Source organism: Lampetra planeri, chromosome 22 (genome assembly GCF_965212315.1).
Source record: "Lampetra planeri chromosome 22, kcLamPlan1.2.h2, whole genome shotgun sequence".
Lineage (NCBI taxonomy): Eukaryota > Metazoa > Chordata > Hyperoartia > Petromyzontiformes > Petromyzontidae > Lampetra > Lampetra planeri.
The window spans coordinates 5648213-5672550 of record NC_136128.1 but is presented as its reverse complement, the minus strand read 5'-3'; the positions used below and the strand labels follow the sequence as shown (position 1 = coordinate 5672550).

At 44.9% G+C, this 24338-nt stretch overlaps 1 protein-coding gene across 2 annotated transcripts in view; it reads right to left on the bottom strand.

Moving 5' to 3' along the window:
• Nucleotides 1-23233, bottom strand: part of LOC144724945 (hydroxymethylglutaryl-CoA lyase, mitochondrial-like) — a 32213-nt gene extending 8980 nt beyond the window's left edge. Inside the window, exons 1-7 of one of the 2 annotated variants that reach the window (XM_078604276.1) lie at nt 23053-23233; nt 20250-20330; nt 19736-19843; nt 17238-17333; nt 16137-16285; nt 15540-15603; nt 15220-15408 (exon numbers count right to left, since the gene is read on the bottom strand). In XM_078604276.1, the coding sequence (XP_078460402.1) occupies nt 15220-15408; nt 15540-15603; nt 16137-16285; nt 17238-17333; nt 19736-19843; nt 20250-20330; nt 23053-23130 (765 nt within the window). In that variant the 5' untranslated portion in view covers nt 23131-23233. Of the gene's footprint in view, nt 1-15219; nt 15409-15539; nt 15604-16136; nt 16286-17237; nt 17334-19735; nt 19844-20249; nt 20331-23026 lie in introns of both variants that reach the window. The other variant, XM_078604277.1, reaches the window with a different exon arrangement.
• Nucleotides 23234-24338: the final 1105 nt, after the last annotated feature.

Below are 24338 nucleotides of genomic sequence, written 5' to 3'. Positions count from 1 at the left end.
CAAGACAACCCTCCCCCTCACAGCGGAAGGCACCACGAGTGCGTTCCGCCGGGACAAACTGTCCCATTTCAATAACACGCCCCGCTCAAGTACATAGGAGCCGGTACGCTCCTGGTCCCCCTCGGGACCCCCAACCTTGCGGCGCAATGCTAGCAGCGAGCTGTCCGCCATCTGGAGGCGGCCCCATTCGCTGAGCGACAGCGAGAGCAGCGAGTCCCGACCCTGAGAGGCAGTGGAATCATCCCCGATCGGTGCGCCCGCTGTCGCAGCCAGTGCCCCCATCTCCCCCGCAAGCGTCGGTTTACAGCGCGCCGATCCCGACAAACACGCGCATTCATCACAAGGCAACAACCGCGACAAGCAATCGGCATTCGTGTGTCGCAACCCCTTACGGTACGTAGTCGTAAACTGATAGTCCTGGAGGACTTCCAACCAACGCGACAACTGGCCCGAGGGCTGGGCGACCCTCAATGAATACTGTAGCGCCGCGTGGTCCGTTCGGACTGTAAAGTGACGACCATAAAGATATGGCCTAAACTGCTGCACAAAAAAAACAATGGCAAGCAGCTCGCGACGGGTGACACAGTATCGCTGCTCCGCCGGAGACAACACCCTACTACCGTAGGCGACAACTCTTTCGACACCCCCAACGACTTGGGATAGCACCCCCCCAATGCCCGTGTTGCTAGCATCCGTGTCCAGCAAAAAGGGACTGGCAAAATCGGGATAACACAAGGGTGGGGCACCCACCAAGGCGTCCCGGAGGGAGCGAAACGCGGCCTCCTCCTCCGGTCCCCATTTGAACTTCACTCCCTTCGCCGTTAGAGCGTGCAAGGGTTTTGCAATAGTGGCGAAGTGCTCAACGAACCGCCGATAATAAGAAGCAAACCCGATGAAACTACGCACGTCGGAAACGGACGTAGGTGTCGGCCACGAACCGACACAATCCGTCTTCGCGGGATCGGTGGAGATCCCCGAAGAATCGACAATGTGACCCAAGTATCTAACGGACCTACGAAGGAGGTGACATTTGGCCGGTTTAAATTTCAACTTAGCCGATCGCATTCGCAAGAACACCCCTCTCAATCGCCGGAGGTGTTCCTCAAACGTTTTACTGAAAACAATGACATCGTCCATATAAATCAAGCATGTATCCCACTGCAAGCCCGACAAAACCAGCTCCATAAGTCGCTGAAACGTCGCTGGAGAGGAGTGAAGTCCCATGGGTAACCGGCAACTGCCAAAACCCCGATAACAAATCAAGAGTCGAAAAATATCGCGCACCAGACAATGCATCGAGGGACTCATCCATCCTGGGGAGCGGATACGCGTCAGCCACAGAGATCTTATTCAGGCGACGGAAATCAACGCAGAATCGCAGGGACCCGTCCTGCTTCTTAACCAGCACAATAGGCGCTCCCCACGGGCTAGAGGAGGGCGAAATAATATCGGCTTCTAGCATATCGTTAACAGCCGACTGAACATGTTCCTTCTCCACGGGACTCAGTCGGAAGGGATTTAGCCTGACCGGCGCCGCATCGCCCGTTTCAATGTGATGGTGCAACAAATCCGTGCACCCAATGTCATACTTATGTTTACTGAATACATCAGAGAATTCAATGAGCAACTCGCGCAGCGCACCCAACTGCGCCGCCGACAAATCGTCCGAGGCGGCACATAACGAATGGACCCACTCAAGGTCTTCCCTTGGCTCAACGTTCCGCGCGGGGCTCGAGCCCACCTGCGCAACCAACCCATCATCCCCAGGGACCTGCGCCGCGTGAGCCAGCACGGTGCCCTGCGGAATGACAGCTGGTCGCGACCCCGCGTTCAAAACCATCACAAACGGATCCCTGTCAGCCCGCACCAAAGTGTGAGCCACCGATAAATCAAGACCCCCGACAGCCTTGTTAGAAGGACCCAAAAGCATACTCTGTCCCGAAGCCTCCCTCACCCATGGTTTCCGCAACCGGAGGGGAATCAACATCTGTGAACCCGGGGGCACTTGCACTGTCTGCGTCGCCACCGCTTGTATCGTAGCGCACGCCGTCCGAATGTCAGTAGGGCCCGTCAAAAATGAAATCCGGCGACCCGATGGCAGTTCAATGCATCGTTGATCGATAAGAATTTTAATGGGCATTTTAGCCAAAAAGTCAGTGCCCAAAAGACACGGAACTGCCAAAGAAGACGAAACGAAAACGGGTCCCGACAATTTGATATCTCCAATGCAAATGGACGCCCTAACCTGACCGATAATGCCCAACGATCCCCCATTAGCGGCGTAAAATGGCACATCCACTGGAAGCAGCGGACGACATTGGACCGGAAGAATATTATAAATTAGGTCCGATATAATAGTTGCCGATGCCCCCGTGTCCACTAACACCCTAATCTCAACCCCATCAATAGATCCCGTAACAACGGACGAACCCGCCGAAGCAGCCACAATTCTATGCCCCAATTCCGCCCATTCAATGTCTCCCTGGTCCCGGCCGAACCCCCCTCGCCGAACCGAATCCCCGAACCTTAACCGGCCCTCCTCCGCCGCAACGCGGCGTCCCATGTGTGCCGAATAAACAGGCCGAGCGTGTGAGGTGCCGCGACTTGCCGGGGATTGTAGAGATGACTTGGGCTCTCGGTCGTCGTCCAGCCGAGCTCCCATGGCGCGCTGCCGCGGAGCGCGGCACCCGGACGCCACGTGGCCCCGGAGGCCGCAGTTATAGCACGTGACGAGGGTCGGAGTAGATCTTGGTTGCTCCGACTTTCGGCCCGATCGCAGAGGCGACCGGGCCCCCGGCCTCCAGTCCCCTGGTCGTCCCGTGGCGAACGCCTCCTCCCGTGGGCTGACGACTTGGGGTTCGGCGACCACCAAACCCGGGGCTGCGACGACAGCAGCGTTGCAACCAACGCCTTGCTTCCGTTGTAGGGCCTCGTGCGCTTGAATACTCGTGGCGACTCTCAAAGAAGAAATATCAATCTCGTCAGCTGTGTTGATAGGGACCCCCAGGTCCTGCGCCAACTTGAGCAGCTGCTCCAAAACCATCGCGTCTTGGCCCTCCTCGTCCATCCGAGGGAACGCAGCATCAGCAAGAGCCAGCAACGCCGTGCGATAGGCCAGCGCGGTCTCCGTGGCCGCTTTCCGTCTTGCGTAGAACTGATGGCGGCACGTAGAGGGAGGCCCGTAGACCCTGGCCAACAACCCCAGCGCATCCTTCAGCGTGGAGCGGTCCGACTTCCGTGCAGCCCTGAAGGCCGCGAGCGCATCGTCGTCCAGCATGGCGGGCAATGCCCGCAGCGCCGTAGCATCGGACCACGCTGACATCTCTTGATGCGCCAAAAACCTTCGCTGAAATTGGCCCCAGTCTCCGCCTTCCGCCTTGAAGGCTGACAACGTGGGCAGGCGCTGCTGAAAAATGAAGTCATCCGCCTCGTGGTTCCTCTCCGCCTGTCCGTCGGTGTCTAAGATGGCGGCTCCAGCAGCAGATGTAAGATGGCGGACCCCCTCGCGCGCTGATGACGTCGATGCGCGCGCTTGGGAACCCACCACCACGTGGCGCTCGCCGTTCCCGCCAAAAGTAGGCCCAGGCGCAATGGCGGGAATCCCCCATTCGTTTTGGCGGGAATCTGCGGGGCGACCTTGTAAAATGTCCCCCACCGTCCCCGCTCCTCCCGACGAGCTGATCTCCGCCAAGATGGACGCGGCGGCGAGCAGCAGCTCCGCCAGTCGGGAGTGCGCCTCACGAAGCCCGGCGTCTGTCCCCGGTCGCTCGGCCGGCACCGTCGACGGACCCTGCAGCGTGGGCAAGTCCTCTTCCTCACCCCCCGCCACCAGCGGCCCCGAGTCGTCCAGGTCTTCCTCGCGGTCAATCCCGTGGGTCCTACGGGTCTTCCTCGTCTCCATACTTGGAAGCCCGTTTCACTTCTGACGCCAGATGAAGTATTGGAAAATGACGGCAGGAAACTCCTTGACGGGAACACACTTCTTTTATTAAATCTTGACTTGTAACAATACAACGCGTGGCCTCTCTTCTTCACAATGCGCTTCTCTTGACTCTGGATTCTGTGCTGCCGGCTCTCTGTGCCTCGTGTAGACTCCGCGCCTCGGCTACACTCCTCTCTCGCCTCGTGTAGACTCTGCGCCTCTGCTACACTCTCCACTCGCCTCGTGTAGACTTTGCATCTCTCTCTCTGGCTACACCGTATGCATACTCGGCTCGTGTAGACCTTCCTCTCTCTCTGGCTACACCGTATGCATACTCGGCTCGTGTAGACCGTTCTCTCTCGCTGGCTACACACTATACATTACTCAGCTCGTGTAGACCGTTCTCTCTCGCTGGCTACACACTATACATTACTCAGCTCGTGTAGACCGTTCTCTCTCGCTGGCTACACACTATACATTACTCAGCTCGTGTAGACCGTTCTCTCTCGCTGGCTACACACTATACATTACTCAGCTCGTGTAGACCGTTCTCTCTCGCTGGCTACACACTATACATTACTCAGCTCGTGTAGACCGTTCTCTCTCGCTGGCTACACACTTATACCTTACTCTCCTCTACTCTCCATTACTCTCCATTACTCTCCTCTCCGGGCTCTATCTCTGCACCTTCGTCTTCCTTTCTTAGATGGTTCCACTTCTGCCCCTGCTCCTCTGTGCATCACCTTATATACCCCTTCTTCCCGGGAGACGGAGCGGATGCGGACCTCAACGTCGGCACCGCTCCTCAGTTACCCAATCCCCACGCGCTATCCCTACGATCCGGTTCCGCTCAGCGCGTGTTTCCACTCCCCGACCAATCACACCGCGCTGCTACCCGATCACTCCCTCTGGGCGCGTCACCGGCACACAGCCAATCAGCAGCACTACCCCCACCCGCGCACTGACGCCTGCTCCTCCCCGTCAGCGCGCGTCACCACACACACACCCGTACATACGTGCTGGCACACGACATATACACCCAGCGCGTATCACCACTACACATAAGAGATGGCTGGGTGGTTCAAAGGTCAGGGCACTACTCAATGTAAATTTGGTGCAAAAATTGCATTGCTCATCACCACAAAAAGTGTAACTTGTAAAATATGTTCACAGTTACTTGTCTCGTCAAAGTGTATGGGAAATATAAAAGGCGATTTTATTTCTTTATTTTAGAAATACTCTGCATGCATTACAAGGTTTGGGAACACATGGCAATAAAGCCGGCACCATTCACTGCTTCGCCCACACGTTAAAACTCTGCTGTCACTTTCAATGCTCAATTTTCAAACGCAAGACTGTTCAGAAACCCATTTGAGGCCCTACATTTAAAAGGTGGCTGATTCACGCCTCTCTTTACAACGATGCATCCCCTTTCATCGATAAGAATCAACAGATGGTCATATTAAGGCTTTTGATGTTGAAATGTGAAGTTACACGAGACCTACAACCCCCACCCTCCCAACCTGTCTCTCCACATTGGTAAAGGCGAAGCAATGCTTGCCCTTTGAACCCTAATTGCATCAAGGGAAATATGTTTCCAAATGATGTAGTGGTCGCAGACATTTTAACTTTTCTTCTCTTTTTTTTTACGGAGAGCGAGGGAAGTGTGTATTAAAAGCTCGCCACATGTTAGCAATTACCCAGATGATCACACCAGCTGCAGGATCACCGCAAAAAAAGGAAGGAAAACGTTAACAAGGCTCTGGGATTTCGGGTTTGTGGTTGCTGGAACGGCTCGACGCTTAACTTCATGGAGTTTTTTTTCTGCAGGCCCATTTGAGCACCTTTTGAAGTTGAGCGAAACGCTGAGTTTTTGAAGAACGCAAAAAAATTCCATCAAAATGTCAAATGGACACATTCGGTTCAGGATATGTCATTGTTCTTCGTAAAACATTTGACACCCGTTTATGCATAATGGTAATGAGAGACTGGAAAAAGCAGTTGGGCTGGTACCATGGAATATTCTTAATGAGACATTGCGATGAACCGAGGGCAATGTATGTTGTGTAACAAAAGGGGGCAGCAACAACCAAAGCTTGGCAAGAATTTTGCAAGAAGGAGGCTGCACATTAACACTCAAGGGGTGCAGCTGTCCGTTATCCACCAAACTCTGAAGCAAATCACCATTTAAATCGTTGTAATGTACCATTATAGATTCATGAGTTTTTGGTTATCAACAAGAAAGGTTGGTTGAGAATGCTTTATGTTTTATAAGCATCAGCCATGAAAACAACAATAATATAATCCAATGATGCTTAAAACAAGCGTCATGATAGTAAATCTGACATCAAATATTTGTAAATATGTATTATTAGAGAGACAATTAGAAAAGCGTCCCAAAAGGAAAATTAAGTTTTCTGATAAAAATGGGCACAAAGATGTGTATGTATCGTTCTGGAAAAATACTAGTCTATAGATACCTGATAATTACTTTAATGATCTCCACTCACATACAACGCTAAATTGAACATGAACCTCTTACTTTGCTAATAAATATGCATCAGCCGTGTTATCGAAGCACACAGAGTTTCGAGTTCACAGTTAAATGTGTTCTGGGTTGCAGAAGGCATGCGATCATTTAACGGTTTAAGTGTTTTTTACGGCTCCTCTACAGACATGCCAGCACAGCCACATGTACTTGTTATGTTACGAGTGCACATTCATCCTACACTTGTCCATTAAATGGGTTTTCAAAATGCATAAAACAGACACGCTGCGAAACACAGCTGTGCGCAAAAGGAATGTTGGACCCCATGCAAAACCAACCATTTCCTGTCTGAAAGCAGCTGTTGTTATATAAACCAACAAGGGGAGCGTAACTATGTAGAAGCCAAGAAAGTGGCACTTCTTACACAGAAGGGCAAGAGACACCTTCAGCCAAATTGCAGTTATGTATGTTAGTACCATCACAGCCACAAGACACGTGTATTCCATTGCAAACGGTCATCCTTTAATGCCGAAATTTTGAAGGTGCAGGGATTTCATCCATCAGTGATTGGACGAAAGGCATTATCAATAAATGAGTCATGCCAAGGCAAAAATGGCTGCACAGATTTCTAGTCGTTCTCATTTTGCAGGCTTAAACAGCCACCTACGCGTTCTGTTCTGTGCAGTGGCCAAATTAACCACCCGTTTTAAATTAAATCCCACCCATCCAACAAGAGAGAAAAACAGGGCCTCTTGTTATGAGATTGACTGCGACTGCACTGTTGCAAAAAACACTTTATATGACCAAATAACTTTAAAAAACTAATTTGACTTGACAGAGTATAATTCCAGACTACTGTCACCAACCTGCATGATTAAAACATGGGACATTAATGTCACGCCGAGACATCTTAAGGAGCCGGTAAACAAGCTCCAGGCCCATGGGCAATATGAGGCAAAATTCTAAAATAAAACTAAGCATAGAAAGAACAGCATCATGAAAAAATACATCTCAGGTTGTCATTTAAAAATAAAATCGGAGATGAAAGGGACAAAAATATTTTTCTCCAGGGCGTCTGGTTTGTTCCTGCCACATTTATAAACATGCTATTCAGAGTATTTGGCTGCTATAAATTTCCATATGACAAGCCACTTCGTCGAGGCATCATTTGTAGCCAGGTCGTTTAGTTTAGAAATTATTCATATAGAATTCCATTTAAGAAAGTGGCATTATAATTAAAACAGTTTCAAATGTATATGGGTAATAGCACCTTTTCTTGAGTTATAAGTGCATCTTGTTCTGCTGGTTTGTTGTATTTTGCAAAAAAAAATGGTGGAAAGCTTCCTCCCATTTCTCGTGCTCTCAAAGCGATTAATGACATAAATCATGGTATTTACATTGTTTTAAGTTACTGGGTGGGCATTGGATACGAGCCAAGCCCATCGCTGGGATTAAAAACTTGTGAGGAAACTGTTAAATTACATTTTTTTTATGATCGCTCACCTTTGGGAATTGAGCTTTAAATGGAATGTTTGTGCATTGCCGCAAGCTCGTCAGGCCACCAGAGGATTTTATTTCAGAAACAATACGCAACTGGTGCCGAATGGTATTTTAGAGGGCACCTAAAGTCAGTCTCTTCATTAATCAATCTATTGTTTTGTACGTTTCTGCCACGTCAGCGAACACATTAAAATATATATGGGCATTGACTGCTCTGACATATCGCAATTAATTTTCATATCGGATTTAAACGTATATTAAGTGCAGAAAGAGGACTGCCAAATTTCCGAATAAAAAAAACAAGCCTCCCAATTAGTGGAAGAATATGAATTTGATAAAACTGACTTTATTTGTTATGTTTATATGGATTTTCCTGCTCTTTAGCCAAGCGAATGACATAATGCAGTGGTTGGCCAGCAGTCATTATGGGTAGGAAGTGACTATAGTAACATTAAATTAAAACTATAGTATACAGGAGACCATTACAGTGGTTCTGTGACTCACAAAACTATTGTGGGCCTGAAACACGGCAAATGACTGCCAATATATCTTCTATAGTATTATATATTTTTTTTAAATTATGGTTTGTGCCAATATTACATGCACTATTGTAAGTTAGGCACCATTAATTCCACACCAGTCTCTACACTACTTAATAAATAGTCTATTGCACTCTCCCTCCTCTTTATTACATTATTTTTACTGCATAGACATTACAACTTTACAGGTGATTGGTATCTTCAAATATTTTAAATTGCTTTGCACTTGGCCTTATATTTGTGCCTTTAGCATAACCTACTGTGAGTTTCTACACAGAAGTATATACTGATATTTACACACAAACCAATCCAACATAACTATACTGCTAGTTTATACATACAGATGCACACTTTCACATACATTCAACAACAACTACCGTCCGCCACTAAGTGGCGGTGATGTCACCACGGCGCTTGTGGCACGCTTGGCGCACATACTTTCACACACCACTAATTTAACACACTTAACACAATGGTGCCCTGCACTCACACACACACCACTCATTTAACACGCTTAACACAATGGTGCCCTTCACCCCATACCATCTGCTCAAAAACAAGGTGCCTGCTGCCCCTTACTCACGAAGTTGTGGGGGATAAATAGGTGGTGGCAGGAAGAAAAGAAAAAGGACATTAAGTTCCCAGACCCATTTCCTAACCTCTGCAGAAAACTTCCTTTGAGATTGCAGGGCAACAACGTGACTGGTGGAATTGGGCCAAGCTTCCTGGGGGACGGCATGAAACGGCACGATCCCATTGGCTCTCGCTATTCTATAGGGACACCAGGCAAGCCAGCATCAGATTCCAGCACGGGAAGAAACAGCTGCTTCAGCGATTCTACGCAGGGGGGGGGGGTGATTCTGCATCGTTAAGCCACACTAGTTTTCTTTCTTCTCCCCTCACTTCGCATGAAATGATGTTGTTTTTTACAGTTACATGCCATGTTCTATGGTGCGATTATTACATTACGGATACATCCAAATGCATGTCGGACAGATAGGTTTACACTGCTGCACTCCATACCCCTCGGTGAACTTGGCAGATCGGACTGGTGTGTGGCAATTGAGCACCACCATGTAGTCAACACCAGCTTATTGTAATACTTGTCCGATTTACCTCATGCCTCACCCTACCATTAGGCCTGTAATGCGCTTTAAGCATTGCAATTTGTTTTACAGCCTTTATCCCCCAATGGGTTGGGCCAGTCAATAATGCACTTTGTACTCTTTGGTTCTTTCGGTAAAGTCACGTAGAAAGAAAAATAAATTAAATAATAGCATACGACGTTTCGATTGCAACACAAGCAATCATCATCAGGTGCGAATGAAATATAATGCAATACAACACAGAGAGTCGGCTAACATAACAGTCAACACCCTACCTGGTTATGTTAGCCGACTCTCTGTGTTGTATTGCATTATATTTCTAAGTTTACTAGGTTTGTTTTCTCATTCATTCGTACCTGATGGTGATTGCTTGTGTTGCAATTGAAACGTCGTGTGCTATTATTTAATTTATTTTTCTTTCAAAAAGTAATTCCTGCAGTCACGAAAGCTCCAAATCAAGAATGCACTATGTTTTGCAATAAAAGAAAACGTTGAAGCAAACGCAAAGTTGCCAAACACGAAAAAGTTTGGTGTCAAATGCTACAGGGTGATCAATGCGAAGTTAACATAACTCACTGTTGATTAATGGTAGTCTGTGCTGGGCCAGATATTAATTTCCTCCACTAATTGTCGTGCAGACGTGGACTTTATGGGATGTAAGTTAGGCTCGTGCGCTTCACCTCTGTGTAACTAATAAGCTAGTGCCACATTGAACTCTTGAAAATATTTAAATTGAAGCATTAAAATTCTTACAAAAATACGACGTGCCATTCTATCATAAGTAAATAATTAATACTTTTTTTTTACTTGGCTTTGGAATCTAAAAACCAGTACCTTCCTGTATATGAGCTATTTTTTTTAAGTCGTGTATTTGGAAATACATCGCAGAAAATATTGACAATGTTGGAAATAAATCTTGTTGGTAAAAATCACACTGCAGCAGAACTCCAGTGAAAACGTGTAGAAGTGGGAGGTAAACTTAGAGACCCCATTATCCACAGGGTCATCTGTGAAATGAATCCACTTAGTTGCAAAAAATTTCACGGATAAACGTGGATAAGATTAATTTGCCAATTAGCTCGTATCTAACAAACATCAGCAGATAATAATAATAAGAACATAAATCCTGTAAGTGAATGGCTGGAAAAATGGGGCCGGGCAAAACCCATGGATGAATGTTAGGAAAAGCATTTCAGTAGCTGTTGTAAAGCTGTCTTGCTGTCACATGTTGAAACGGTAGTACAATAATGCAATGGTAGTAGTGTGTTTTGAGAGGGCAGCGTAATCGTTGTTGCTGTAGAGATGTATGTTGAACTCTTTTTCGCAACATATGTAGCCAAACGTGCTAATTAGAGGTACAGGGGAAGGACAAACTTAAATACAACAAGCATTTCTAAAGAATTGAGTTTGGAATCTAGATTTAAAAGTGCATAGCTCAGCGGCTTCTTAACATCGGAAGGAAGAGTGTTCCAGACGGCCGCAGAAGCACATCTGAAAAGCACGCAATGCAGTGACCGTCTTCGTTCGATAGCCAGCCATCGCTGCTTGTAATGTGCTGCCTGTGCGATGCGTGCAGTCCGTATGCCCACTGCGGCTCGGACGAACACTACAGGCTCCTGCCTCTCTATTGCGTGTATGCTGCCCTGTGTATTAGGCCTTGGTCACCCTTAATCTCCCTTCACGACAAAGGGGGATTTAAGGGTGACCTTAATCCAAAGTTATTGACTGATATCTCCACTGATAATATCTCTGCCCCCCCCTCTACCCCCTTACTTGTGTGCCTGCATTCAAATGCATTGTGCAAACATGCAGCCAGTTTTCAGGGTAGATGTATGGTAATTCATTAATGTCTGTATTAATTAAATGATAGACTGATGAAAACATGCATTGAAAATATGGATGGACATATAAATGAATGAATGAATGGATAAATACATCATTGCATGAATGAATGCATAGTTACTCGGGAGTGCACATAATGCAGGGATGACGTTTACCACAATGTGACTAGAGGCATGCAAATAGGGCATGTGCTTTTTTAAAACACAGCGTGTGCGACGTCTGTGTAATGTGAATGGTGCGCACGTGCATTCATGTGAGCGCACACAACACACAGTACAGGGAAAGTAGTATATACATTTGTCGATAGATTCCTATTATCCTTAAATATAATGGAGATAGCACGATTTGAACTCGCCTATAGATGAACACTGTGAAGGATCACCACAGACTATAGGATGGATAGAATTCCACTTATCCAAGAACAAACTGCGAACAGAAATCAATTCTCCAATCCAGGATGGGGAAAAAAAATCAGATAATGGCGGATTATAGGAAAAACAGGGTGCAGATAAATAGGATTTTTCATACTTTTGGTGTCGTGGATAATATAAGTAGCGGGTAATACGGTCGTAGAAAGAGGAGATTTATTGTATATCACAGCTTGTTGATGTAAGGAGTGGGGTGGAGCAGTAACACGGTTGTTAGCGCACTGTTTTACACCGAACAGTGTGAAGTAAGGCCAAACAACCTCCATGCCCCAAACCGCTTGTGGAGGGCCCTCATCAATCACAAAGGACTGCAAATTGAAACTAAAATGATGCATGCTCTCACAAAATCTTATACGTGTGCTTGTCATATTAACTTTGCAGTGAGTGCAGACTTTTATGTCTTGAATACTAGGAAAGCTACACTGTCATCAGATAATTTTCATTACAGGATTGCAGATAATTTGTAAAACGTCTTTGTTCATCCGCAAATTATCGTTTAGAGCAAATAAAACCCGTTTCAAGAGACTCAGAGTACATTTATTCAATGCACTTGCTATAAAAGGAGCCATTTGAACCCTCACCTCTTTAGGGAATGGGGTGGGGGCGGGGGAGAACTTTCTGAAATAAATAAATATGTAAGACACAAACACGTTTTTGTGCTACCACGATTTTCTTCTCCAAATATTTTCTCTCCACCGGACGTCAATTTGCCGTCATTAATTTAGCACAGCGTCCTTTAATCTTGCACTATTCATGGACTGGAACAGGTACTTTTCTGCCAAAATATTACTCTCGTGTAACAAAAAGCCCCTTGATCCAATTTAAGCTTAATTGAATTCAAAGCTAAAAATAATAAACGAAATTTCCAAAAAGCCACATGCAGAAGTTAAACATAATAGATTGATTTACTTTTTTTAGCAATGCAGCTGATAATAGATTATATAAACATACACACTACAAATTAAGTAAAATGGTAAAAAGTATTCAGTACTTTAAAACATTTCTTTGCTCTTTTAAGGAGGTAAATTGTTTAACGCAAAATTAGTTTCTTCGATTAGAATGTACACATAAAACCAATTAAAATAATCCATTTATAGATGTGATAACATCAGAAACAAGGTTTGTACATACACGCATGCTGCACACGTGCCAAAAACCCTTCTGGAACATTAAGCAACGGTGCAGTAAAGGAACAAAAGTGCCCAAGACATTTAAAAGAACAGCACCCCACTGCTTTAACGTGCAAAGGAAACGATATAGTTTAATACCACTCCCACAAATATATTGGTGTAGTGGTTCAATTCATAGCACCCATCAGGTTGTTCTATTTTTAAAAAAACGTTAGAATTGGAATAAGCCATTTTAAAACCTAAAGGTAGAATCTAAGTAATACTTTAAAGAAGTGCAAGGGCAGGAGGTTGCATTACAACTAGTAGCACATGGGACATGCGTGCAATACAAACCAATGATCATGTGTAACTTTTCAATGTGCGCTACTAACCCAAACATCTGTGCAGAAACGTTACTCAATATGGCATCATTAAGTGTATTGCAATGTATTTCTTAAACTTGCAAAACATTTTATCGTGAACCTGCTTTAATGGACGACTTGTCAGTGCCCTCTCAGTGTGGATAATTAACTTCTAAGTGAGGCTAAATGAAACATTTCATACGAGTTACTTTATCTTGATCAGGGGCTCAATTGGGCCTGTTTGGTACGGTGCCATTCCCCACGTGGCCAAAATATCTGTAATTGATAACAGATTTATTTTTTAAACTTAGCAGAAAAAAATCTGAGCATTATTCTTTTTTAGAATGTTTTTACTAATGATAGGGTATGACCTTTGCAGTTCATTGCAGGGTGGCATGCCACCATGCAGTGAAAGCAAGTGTGGTAGGTAAGGCAAACCAAAAAACAAATACTATTGATCATATCTTGGAGAAGTGTAATCAAGGCTGTGTGTCCTAGGCTGTCCAACACAAGCTAGAATCATTGTCTGATGTCACTAGAGCTCACTCTTGCTTGAGTGTTTGAACCAACGATGTCAAGGTAAAATGTTCTCATGAACAAAGATTCTAGCCTATGTTGGGATAGCCTGGGACACTCAGCCTAGCTAGGTATGTATCTACAAGACAGAGCTAGTTGTTTTACTTCCTTAAATGTGGTTCGAGCCAATAGCGACAATGTTTTTTATTTATTCATATGTCGGGGAAACCTGGGGAAAATGTGAAAGGTAAACATAAGGATCCCACAATCCATTTCCCTCCCACACATATACTTCTCTCATCACCCCACCTCCATAATGATTATCTTCTCAGGTGTTCCCTCCTTTGGTTACCATTGCTTTACCAACCTTGTCCATCAGCAATCCCTTCTATTGATGCATCCTGGCCAAGCCTAAGTACGCCTATTTAGTCATGGCATCTTTGTGGATGTTCTCTGACCCACGTATTAATTTTTCTATCTCTCGGTGTAATTCCCATCATGCACCTCTCTATACGTATTTGAAAGCTCTCACCAAGCCTTACTCTGCTGAATGAGACCAAGAAAGTCAAAACTGGTCAAGAGTTCTCGTTTTTAAATAAATGGCGCGATATAATAATCACTTGGAAATCCAATAAGCGGATGTAGAGATGAACATCTGCTTATTTATCACCTAACATACTTAATACCTTTGCGTGTTTTTCCACAATTGTATTCCAATAGTGCCATCGGCATTGATATTAAAAAAATCCACTCGAAACCTTTGCAGTGTATCATCGCTCAGTAGAGAACAGTCCGTTGAAGCAGAGATCACAGAACTGCCTCTGAAATCTAAGTGACCTCTTGGTATCACGAGGGGGCAGCACTTTCCCACCCACCCTGCATTTATTGGTGACCAGTCAAAGACTGTCAAATCACTACACTGAAAACCTGTTTTTAATTACAGACAACTGCCCGGATTCCAACCCACCGTCTCAATGGTGTCAGCTCAGCGCTCTGACCTTTGAGCCAACCGGACACTTCTCAGTATATAATTAAATACAACACACAAGGATAATTATGACCCCTGTAAACACTCATGACAAGTAATACACACACAATGTGTGTGTATTAGCCCATCATCCTTCCAGGCATGATAAAAAATGAGTTCCACTTTGTAGGGACGTTAACAGTGTTTGTAAGTATGTTGAACTTCTTTTGCACCGTACGTAGCCAACCGTGCTAATTCGAGGTACGAAACAGCGGATGTCCTATGAACTGTGGAATTTCCACCACAGGGCTGTAAACAGGAGATGAGCACCGCCTTCTTAATGCTCCTTTGAACAAGAACTCATCAGCTTGCCTTTAGTTTTTTTTGCAAGCACACTGGCAGCAATTACTGGGAGTTACAGATGAGGTGTCGGATCTCACCTGCAGGGCGATGAGGATATTCGCGAGTGCCTGCCCATAGGTGTCATGGCAGTGCACTGCCAGCGCGCTCATTGGCACCTCGCGGCTCACAGCGCGCAACATTTCGCGCATGCTGCCCGGTGTGCCCACACCGATCGTGTCCCCCAGAGAGATCTCGTAGCAGCCCATCCCGTACAGGCGCTTGGCCACCTGAGCAGGGGGAAGGACAGCGTTTGACCATTACGACTCTTGTGGTGCACGTGGATTGATTGACAGCGATTAGCTCAACAATATTACAGGACACTGGTGGTTGTTAGGGCAGCATCAGTGACTCAACTCACCTCCGCTACTTTGGCTGGATATATTTTTCCTTCATAAGGACAGCCTACAACACAGGACACATACCTAAAGGAAAAAACACACACAATCATTGTCAATGTTTGAAATGTTCACAAATTGGTTAAAAACTATTAAAAAAGTAAAAATAGTCGATCACGTGTACAGACTATGCTGCACAAAATTTATAAAAGTAAATAATTACAGATCACTTATCAGCTACTGGATCTTCCAGAACACAAAATGTCCAGCATTTATATTAAGCAAGAAAACGTTGTACTGGTTCAAATAAAAACGTCTCATTGGTATAATACTGGGTACCCTGATGTGTGCTGACAGCACACAATGTGGAACCAATCGGTTAAACTAAAGCAGTGTGGCAAATGCTACCGCACAGCTACTGGGCTATTATTAGTCCCATTTTTTCCATGAAAAGATATCAAAAAGCAGAGCCTCATCAATTAAATCTGTGTACAGTAGGATGGCATGAACTTACAAACCGTGCCTTCAACAAGGCATCCCTGCTCTACTACGTCATCAATAAGAACCACATCTTCTGCCGTCTAAATGAAGCTCAATGCCATCTCAGCTGCAGTCTGTACCCTCGGACGGGGATGTTGGCATCCTGTGCCGCACGTGCCACCTCCTCGAAGCGTTGCAGGCTCTCGGCGATGGAGCAGTTGATGTTCTTCTGGCTGAAGGACTCTGAAGCTGCCCCGAATATGGCCACCTCGGTGGCCCCAGCCTTCACCTGTGAACACCAAGGGTCTTACGTTCATCCATGTCACCTCATGTGTATTGATTGTTGTGCATCTTGTTCATTTCCAGATTTATTAAATAAAAAGATAAAGGCACAGCGCTGCAATTGCTTACTCATTTCACTGCTGGCAGATTCTCCACTTGAACTTTGGAGAGCCCTGTCTGGAGGATAATCTGACCTATTCTTCCATGCTGGCCAAGTCTTGTAAAAGGTGGGGATACCCACACATTGTGACCTGCTGATCAACTAATTTATGAATGTAATTGAAATACATTTCACGTATAATTTGTTCACTGTCACACGATTGGAAATAAACTGTCACATCACTTTCAAAGACCCGACTGCATTTTGAAGTGTTGTTATCGAATAATCACAATGTATTTGCGTTATAGTAAAGCATGTTACATGTAGTTTCCAAATTTAGATAATCAACTTTTGTTATGACTCTCCATGAAATGCTTCTATCAGAACACAATATTCATCCAGGCTGTGAATTAATTTCAACAATAGTTAGAATATCTTTTTTATATTACTATCCAAATCAAGAAACATCTAAATATGACTATTATTTCATTTTTAAATTGTGGATACAATTAAATATTCAGCACATATTAACAATAAACATAAACCGTAATTTTAACAAAAAATGTTTCAAATCATGACAAATGTAAACATGTATTAAAAACTGTTTAAAAATGAAATTAAATGAGGTTGCTACTTTTTCAGAATTCTATGGGACAGTGTTTTTCAACATTTTAGGCACTAATGCCACAGCGATGGGGGTTTGAGAATCGAATGTCAATCGTATAAAACATGCTGTCATGTGAGACTGGTGGCATTATACAATGTTACTTTACACAATACCACCATGGAACATGTGAAATGTCACCTGCACTATCAATGCCACCGATTGAAATATGTTAATATAGGGAGGTGAACTCACAGCAGCCTGAAATCCCTTAAGGTTGGGGGTGAGAACTGGGTAGCTCACTCCGGGCAGCTTCCGAATGCCGGTCATTACTTCCACGTGATCGGCCATCTGTCAACACACAGTGCAATTAAAACACTTCATTATTTTTTTCATTTTTATGTTATTATTTTTATTTCAATAAGTCTCATGATTCTTGCTAGTGTTACGAAGTGTACTCCCAGTTGAGTCATTTGCAAGTATTTTTTTTATATCGCCATGTTTGCCCATTAACAGTTACATTGCATGGATTTGTTTTTACACGCTTTCTTTTAACTCACTCTGTCTGTTGTTGTTGTCGTATCCTCAAATCGTGTAATTCAATTTTAACCCACTTCCCAATGTGGTATCGACTGCAAACTTGGTATACTTATGTCATACTGATGACAATACTATATTCCGTCATAAAAAATAAAATTAATATATTTTTAAACATTCTTTTTACATGTAATGTTTCGGCTTGTGTCTAATTGTCCACGGTCAACTGATGTTGGCTGTAATTGGCCACGGTCCCTTACGTTATGGCAAACTTCAGGGCCACTTCTTGGAGTCATGGAGTTCTGCCATTACTAGAACATTTTATAAAAGCGTGTTTAAATTTTTTTTTTTTATATTACTTATTTAAGCTATGGGATAATTCCAGAGAAACCAAAGGAAACCAATAAGAACAGGGACAGAATATACTAACTCCCACAGAAAGGCAACTGAGTAAGGAGATGAACCCAGGCACGTCTTGCTGAAAGGCATAAGTGTTACCACTATGCCACAATGCCGCCCGATTTTTTGGAAAACTATTATAAAAGCCTGGTGTTCCGTTAATCTGTCAACAAATTATAAGAGCCTTTCAGAAGGCCTGCATCAAAAAGTTATAGAAAGTGGACCCCCCCCCCTAGAAGTGGGGGTAAAAAGTTTGATCCAACAGGTTTTAAGAAATTGTCGCCCCCCCCCCCCTCGCTAAAAAAAAAATTAACTCCCCCCCCCAAAAAGAACAGTGTAGGCATATATGCCTACACACCCTACATACAATCATCAGTAGTATCTGCACACATTGGTGGAGGGGGGGACATCAGTTTAAGTTTCATTTATTAGGTAGAACCCTGTGAGCCATGCGGCTCTTGACTCGGGTGCAACCGCAACAAAACATGAACAAGAAACATCTTAAAATAACTACCCGCAACAGAAAAATCCTGGAAAAAACAGCAAAGTCTTCCAGAAAAAACGCCGTATTTCATCGCTGTGTGCAAAAATCACAGTGGGATGAAAGTCAGTGAGGGCGACGGGCGAATTCTAGTTACATGAAAATCGGCCACACTCCCATGGTGAGGGCATTTGTCAACTAACCTTAAGCCACAGGCCCCAAAGTTAATTATATTCACTCACATGTGTCGTGGCGTTGTTGCACACAGCTAATGTCAGTGACAAATGGTGTCTGAATCGATCCAATTATTCTGACCAGCGTGGTCAAAAACATATGATCCAGCAGTGGATTCAAAACATTGTTTTAATTACGTGAATGTGTATTTAGCCCTGTTTAACACGTAGGCTTTCGATAGATAATGTTGAAGTTCTGTGCAAAACTAGCTACTACTGCATTAGACCACCTTTGCCAGTACCAAAATATTATAATAGGGTTTTCCCATTTTTTCTGGCAACAAAACTGAAACCTTTTTACAAGGAATCATGTGTGCATTAACCACAATACTTGTGGTCAAAATGCAAACAAAAAACACGCTCTGATAATATATGCATTGTCCTTGAAACTGATTGGTCCACACCAGAGACGGCTTTCTTTTGAGCCTCGTCTCAATTGGTGCTAGATTAGAGGACGTCAAAAGGCGTACAGCTCAAAGACAATGCACTATCAAAGTAATGAGGGCTCGGGGTAAGCATCTACATCATTAGACCTCATTTGCCAGTACCAAAATATAATAATATAATAATTTTCCCCTTTTTTCTGGCAACACAACTGATTAAATTATTATAAAAGTACCTTAACATCGGGTAAAAGTTAGCTTTCCAAAATTCATAACACTTATAAGCCATCCAGTTACTGCATGGGGTTAGACTATTGGATTTTCTTTCTCCACGTGCCTCATCTCTACTTACATCCAGTGTCCTCACATCTTGTTCCAACGCATCATTCCGTCTCCAGCTCAGTCTCCCAATATTCCTTCTGCCCAGCACAAGCCCAAACCATCTCAATGTAGCCTTCCTTACCCCTCTCAAGAATACAAGTAATCCATGCTGAGACTCTAACTTCTTCATTCTGCCTCCTTTTCTTTCCGATATATTCCCAACATCCCTCCTGGCATTCCCAAATGTTACTTTCAAATCTTTTTCTTCTTACTTCCTAAGTGCTCCAAAATGAATAAATATATATATATTGATCAAATGCAATGTGAATAGAAGGACTGCGAAAGAATACGGTTATGAATCATTAATTCCAGTGCCATCGGGACCGTGTTTCTACAGACCTGCGGAACCCATTTAGGTGAAACAAAGCTGGTGGCCTCCACCACAGGGCAGCCTGCCTCAGCCAGACGCTCAATCAGCTCAATCTTCACAGCTGTCGGCACCACAGTCTGAAATGGAGCACACCAAAGCAAGCATAACAGATTTAAGGCGTGGCGAACGTATACATTAATCTTTTGAATGTTGTAACAAGGACAAACTAAACACAAAAAGCAGTTCTAAAGAAATTCGTTTTCAATTTAGATTTAAAAGTGCATCGCTCCAGTGGCTTCCTAATATCGGAAGAGCGTTCCAGACGGCCGCAGAAGCGCATCTGAAAGTGTGCGATGCAGTGACCGTCTTTGTTCGATGGTTAGCCAAAAGCCGACAGTAACAAAATCCTGAACAGCCACAAAAAAAAATTGGCTCATTTGTTTAGAAATAGGAAGCACATGTTTATTTACGACATATTTACACCTTGCAGCATCCCATTAAATGTAAACAATTTGCAGTCACACGTCTCAAATAAGTGCATACCTTCTCGTTCTGTAGTCCATCACGCGGACCTACTTCGACAATCTTAACCCGGTTGGGCAACCCACTGATGGCCACCGCCCCCTGAAATAACACAGAAAGTTCACCAAAAGCCACGAGATGTATAGGTCATTATTCACGTATAGGAGTAACTCGAGTGCTTGTAATATGGTTAGTCCAGCCTAATCCACAACATTCCATGTCCACAACTGTGAAGAGTTTTCAAAATGTCAATAGTGGACTGTGCAGGGCTTACAAAGTCTATCTTTGCAGTTGCTCATTCGCAATGTTGTCATATGGCTATGACCTTATTCATTCATTTATAAAACTTTACATAAATGAAAACCCATATGGCTTACTACCTTTGCTTCTTGGCTTTGCAAGGGAGTAGTAAATTCGAAAATACAAGTTACCATTATTATATTGGTGATAAAGACAGTTCTGAAATTATTTGGCGCCAAGTGCTGTGGAATGTCTATCGTAAGAGACATCACGGCTTGGAAAGATTATTTCAGGACTGCATTTCATAACCAAATGCTGGATAATTTTCATGATGGGAATGTGTATTGTTTCCACATTAAAATTACTCTGAAATTTGTATGCCTCGGACCAAATCACCCAGAATGTGCCCAATCTCATTCGGTCTTAGAAGCTAAGCATCGTGGCCGACCACCATGTACCACACACTCAACATATTCATCAATAGCACTGCCTGAGAAGGAAAAGTATATCATAGCTGACGTTTCGGGCAATGGCGCTTCTGCATAGCACATAAGAGCGGATAAGAGTTAGAGACTGCACTTCATACAATTCGGCCTGGTAGGATTGTTTCATCCATAAGAGGTTTTTTGGGTTAGATCACGTAAATATGTGTCGTTCAAAACTACCACCACCCGACACAGCCAACTCGTAAGGGTTGTCACTTAAACAGAACATGCCAATTCGTCACTCATACAGCACAAATGTGGCTGTCACCTGATGAAGCTAGTTGTAATTACTGGCGAAACGTCGTACTCCGATTGTAAATGTTGTGGCTTGCCTCTCCAACACACCTGTGTGCTGTACTAGTGACGAATTGCCATGTTCTGTTTACGTGACAACGCTTACTAGTTGGCTGTGTCTGGTGGTGGCGGGTTTTAATGACACATTTACGTGATCTAACCCAAAAAACCTCTATTATGGATACGTGTTAAATGATTTTTTATGTTTCCTAATAAAAGTTTATACATGACCCACTTAGTGATGCATTCCTGGGCTCAATTGTCGTTTCAAATTGGATTAGTGTTACGATAACGTACTTCGAGATGCAAAATTGAATACCAAAGGCATAAACGAAGCACTAATATTAAAAAGTGCATTTCTCCACTCTGCTTGCAAGGTTCAGGAATTGTAAACAATTGATCCTTATGGCGGCACCTCGGGGTACCAAACAATACAAAAAATAGCCGAGGCAATCAAATACTTTATTTCTGGGACACTATTTTTTCCAGGGGTGTACTTAACTCCGCGACTGGGGTACCAATCAATCCGAAATCAGTGCCACACTCCGCGATGTCTAAACGCCAAACATCAGCATGACAAAATCCGTTATCGAAAATTTCAATTTTGAATAGTGCATCGTGTACATCTCGTCGAGATGAGTCGATTGCCGCATCGCCGACCATCAACAGACTAAAAATGCATACTCTTTGGTTCTTTCGGTAAAGTCACGTAGGTAGAAAAATAAAACAAAATAACTACAAATGACTGCATCACGGACATTGTGATATTGTACCCCGGGGTACCGCCATGAGGTTCAATTGTCAGTCCCTTAGATAACCTTGAAATGAAAATTGAGGACAGGAAAGCACCACTCTTTACGTGCTATGAAAGGCAATTGTTGATAATGTCGACTTACATAATCTTCCCCAGAAGGTCAATGTTACCGACGAATGTGGTGAGAGTTTTTGGTTGTCTGTGCTTGTGCATATCACCAAATACCAATGCATAGTCGGTTGTTATAGGCTACATGATGGGCAGCAAGAGGTCAGTGCAGCAACATCCATCATTGTACTGTACTTCTATGCACCCCCCCCCCGCCACGTCTCCTTCGCCAATCCACGCTGACCATCAAGGTGAAGTATGGTCAAAATACAGTAAACTATCGGAATAGATTCGCGTCAAACACAGAGGCATCGATTACATCGTTACAAAGCCACGATTGTGCGAACACACAAACGTGCTCGTGAATAACACTGCCCTTGAAAGGAAAGACAAGTCGATCTCTGTACTACAAAGGGCCATGGACCGAAACGTCGCCCATTACACCGTACCTGTCACAACCCATACGGCTTTCCCGTGTTCCTGTACAGGGAAATTGAGTTTCCACGTCCCTACGGCGAATAAACGTTGAGGTTTATAAGAGGCACGGGGCGACCAATGAGGTTTCAAGTTCAAGTTCATTTATTAGGTAGAGCCCTGTGAGCCATTCGGCTCTTGAATCGGGTGCAACCGCAACAAACAAAAAACATGAACAAGAAAACATGTTAAGGTGAATATGTGACTATGTGCAAACAGAAAGTCCAAGAAAAGACAGCAAAATATTCCACAAAAAACACTGTACACCAACGATGTGTGCACAAATCCCAGTGGGATGCAAGTCAAACAACAACAGCCACAAGAATTGTTCTGCAACAAAGTAGGGCGCTGATAAAGGGGTTGACATGTATGTTAGACGCGTATTCTTTACATTTAGGGCATCAATCGACAGCGTTTCTGTCACGATCTGACCCTAAACGCACCGCACGCAGCCGACAACGCCGCTTACGGTGGCGGACAGAGAGCGGCCGCGTCCCGCGAGCCTGGAGGAGCACAGCACGACCCTGAGCAGAGACGATGTGGCCATGGTCCTCCTCCTCCTCCACCACCTCGACCACGAAGTCGACTCACGAGTGACAGTGAACGCCACCCACCACCACCACCTCCACCCTCACTCTGAAGCCAACCACAGCCGCCATGCTGCGTGAGGAGGAGGCTTCAACAACTGCGCCACCCTTACCACTTGACATGATTCGGCGCTTCACGCTCGCTTAGAAACTGGGTGTTGTTACTCGTGCGCCACTGCGAGCGGAGGAAGAAAGCGAATTGATGCCCGAGGAACGTTTCGGGCTTTGTTTTAAATCGTTGGCGGTGCGGGCTAAGTCCGTGGAGTTATCGGCTGATCCATAGCCGCCGCCTGCCGCGTTAAGCGCGCGGGCCCTCCCCACGTAACATGGCCGCCGGATACACCGCGAGGCACCCGCGGTGACGTCACGCGGCCTCTCGTGTGTGCCTCGCCGTCGTGTTGAGTGTGAGAGGCGTAAACCTACACCACCACCATGTCCACAACCACTACACCACCACCACAATACAACCAGACCACCACCATGTCCACAACTACCCCACCACTATGTCCACAACCACACCACCACCATGTCCACAACCACACCACCACAATACCACCACCATGTCCACAACCATGTCCACCACCATGTGTACAACCACCCCACCACCATGTCCACAACCACACTACCATGTCCACAACCACCCCACCACTATGTCCACAACCATGTCCACAACCACCCCACCACCATGTCCACAACCACCCCACCACCATGTCCACAAACACCCCACCACCATGTGCACAACCACACCACCACAATACCACCACCATGTCCACAACCACACCACTATGTCCACAACCACACCACCACTATTTCCACAACCACCCCACCACCATGTGCACAACCATACCCACCACCACCGTGTAGATTTGAAATTTAAAAACACTTGTGGTTGCGTCTTATACGGTAAACGTCAGCGCGTGTGTACGGGGTGCACGGATAGGTCGACTCAGCCTCAAATGAGTACCTGGTGCGTGGTGTGTAAACATCACTGGGGAGACAAAAGCGGCCGGGCGTGGTGCTGGCCACCCACCCCCTCGTGTGCCTTGTTGGCTTTCACAGGAGGATCTCTGTCCATGACATGGTTAGTAAAGTTTTAGTGACTGGGGCATAGTTATTGGGGTGCCGTCTTACTTTGGGAAATGTCTAATCTCGAGCATCTGGTATCGGA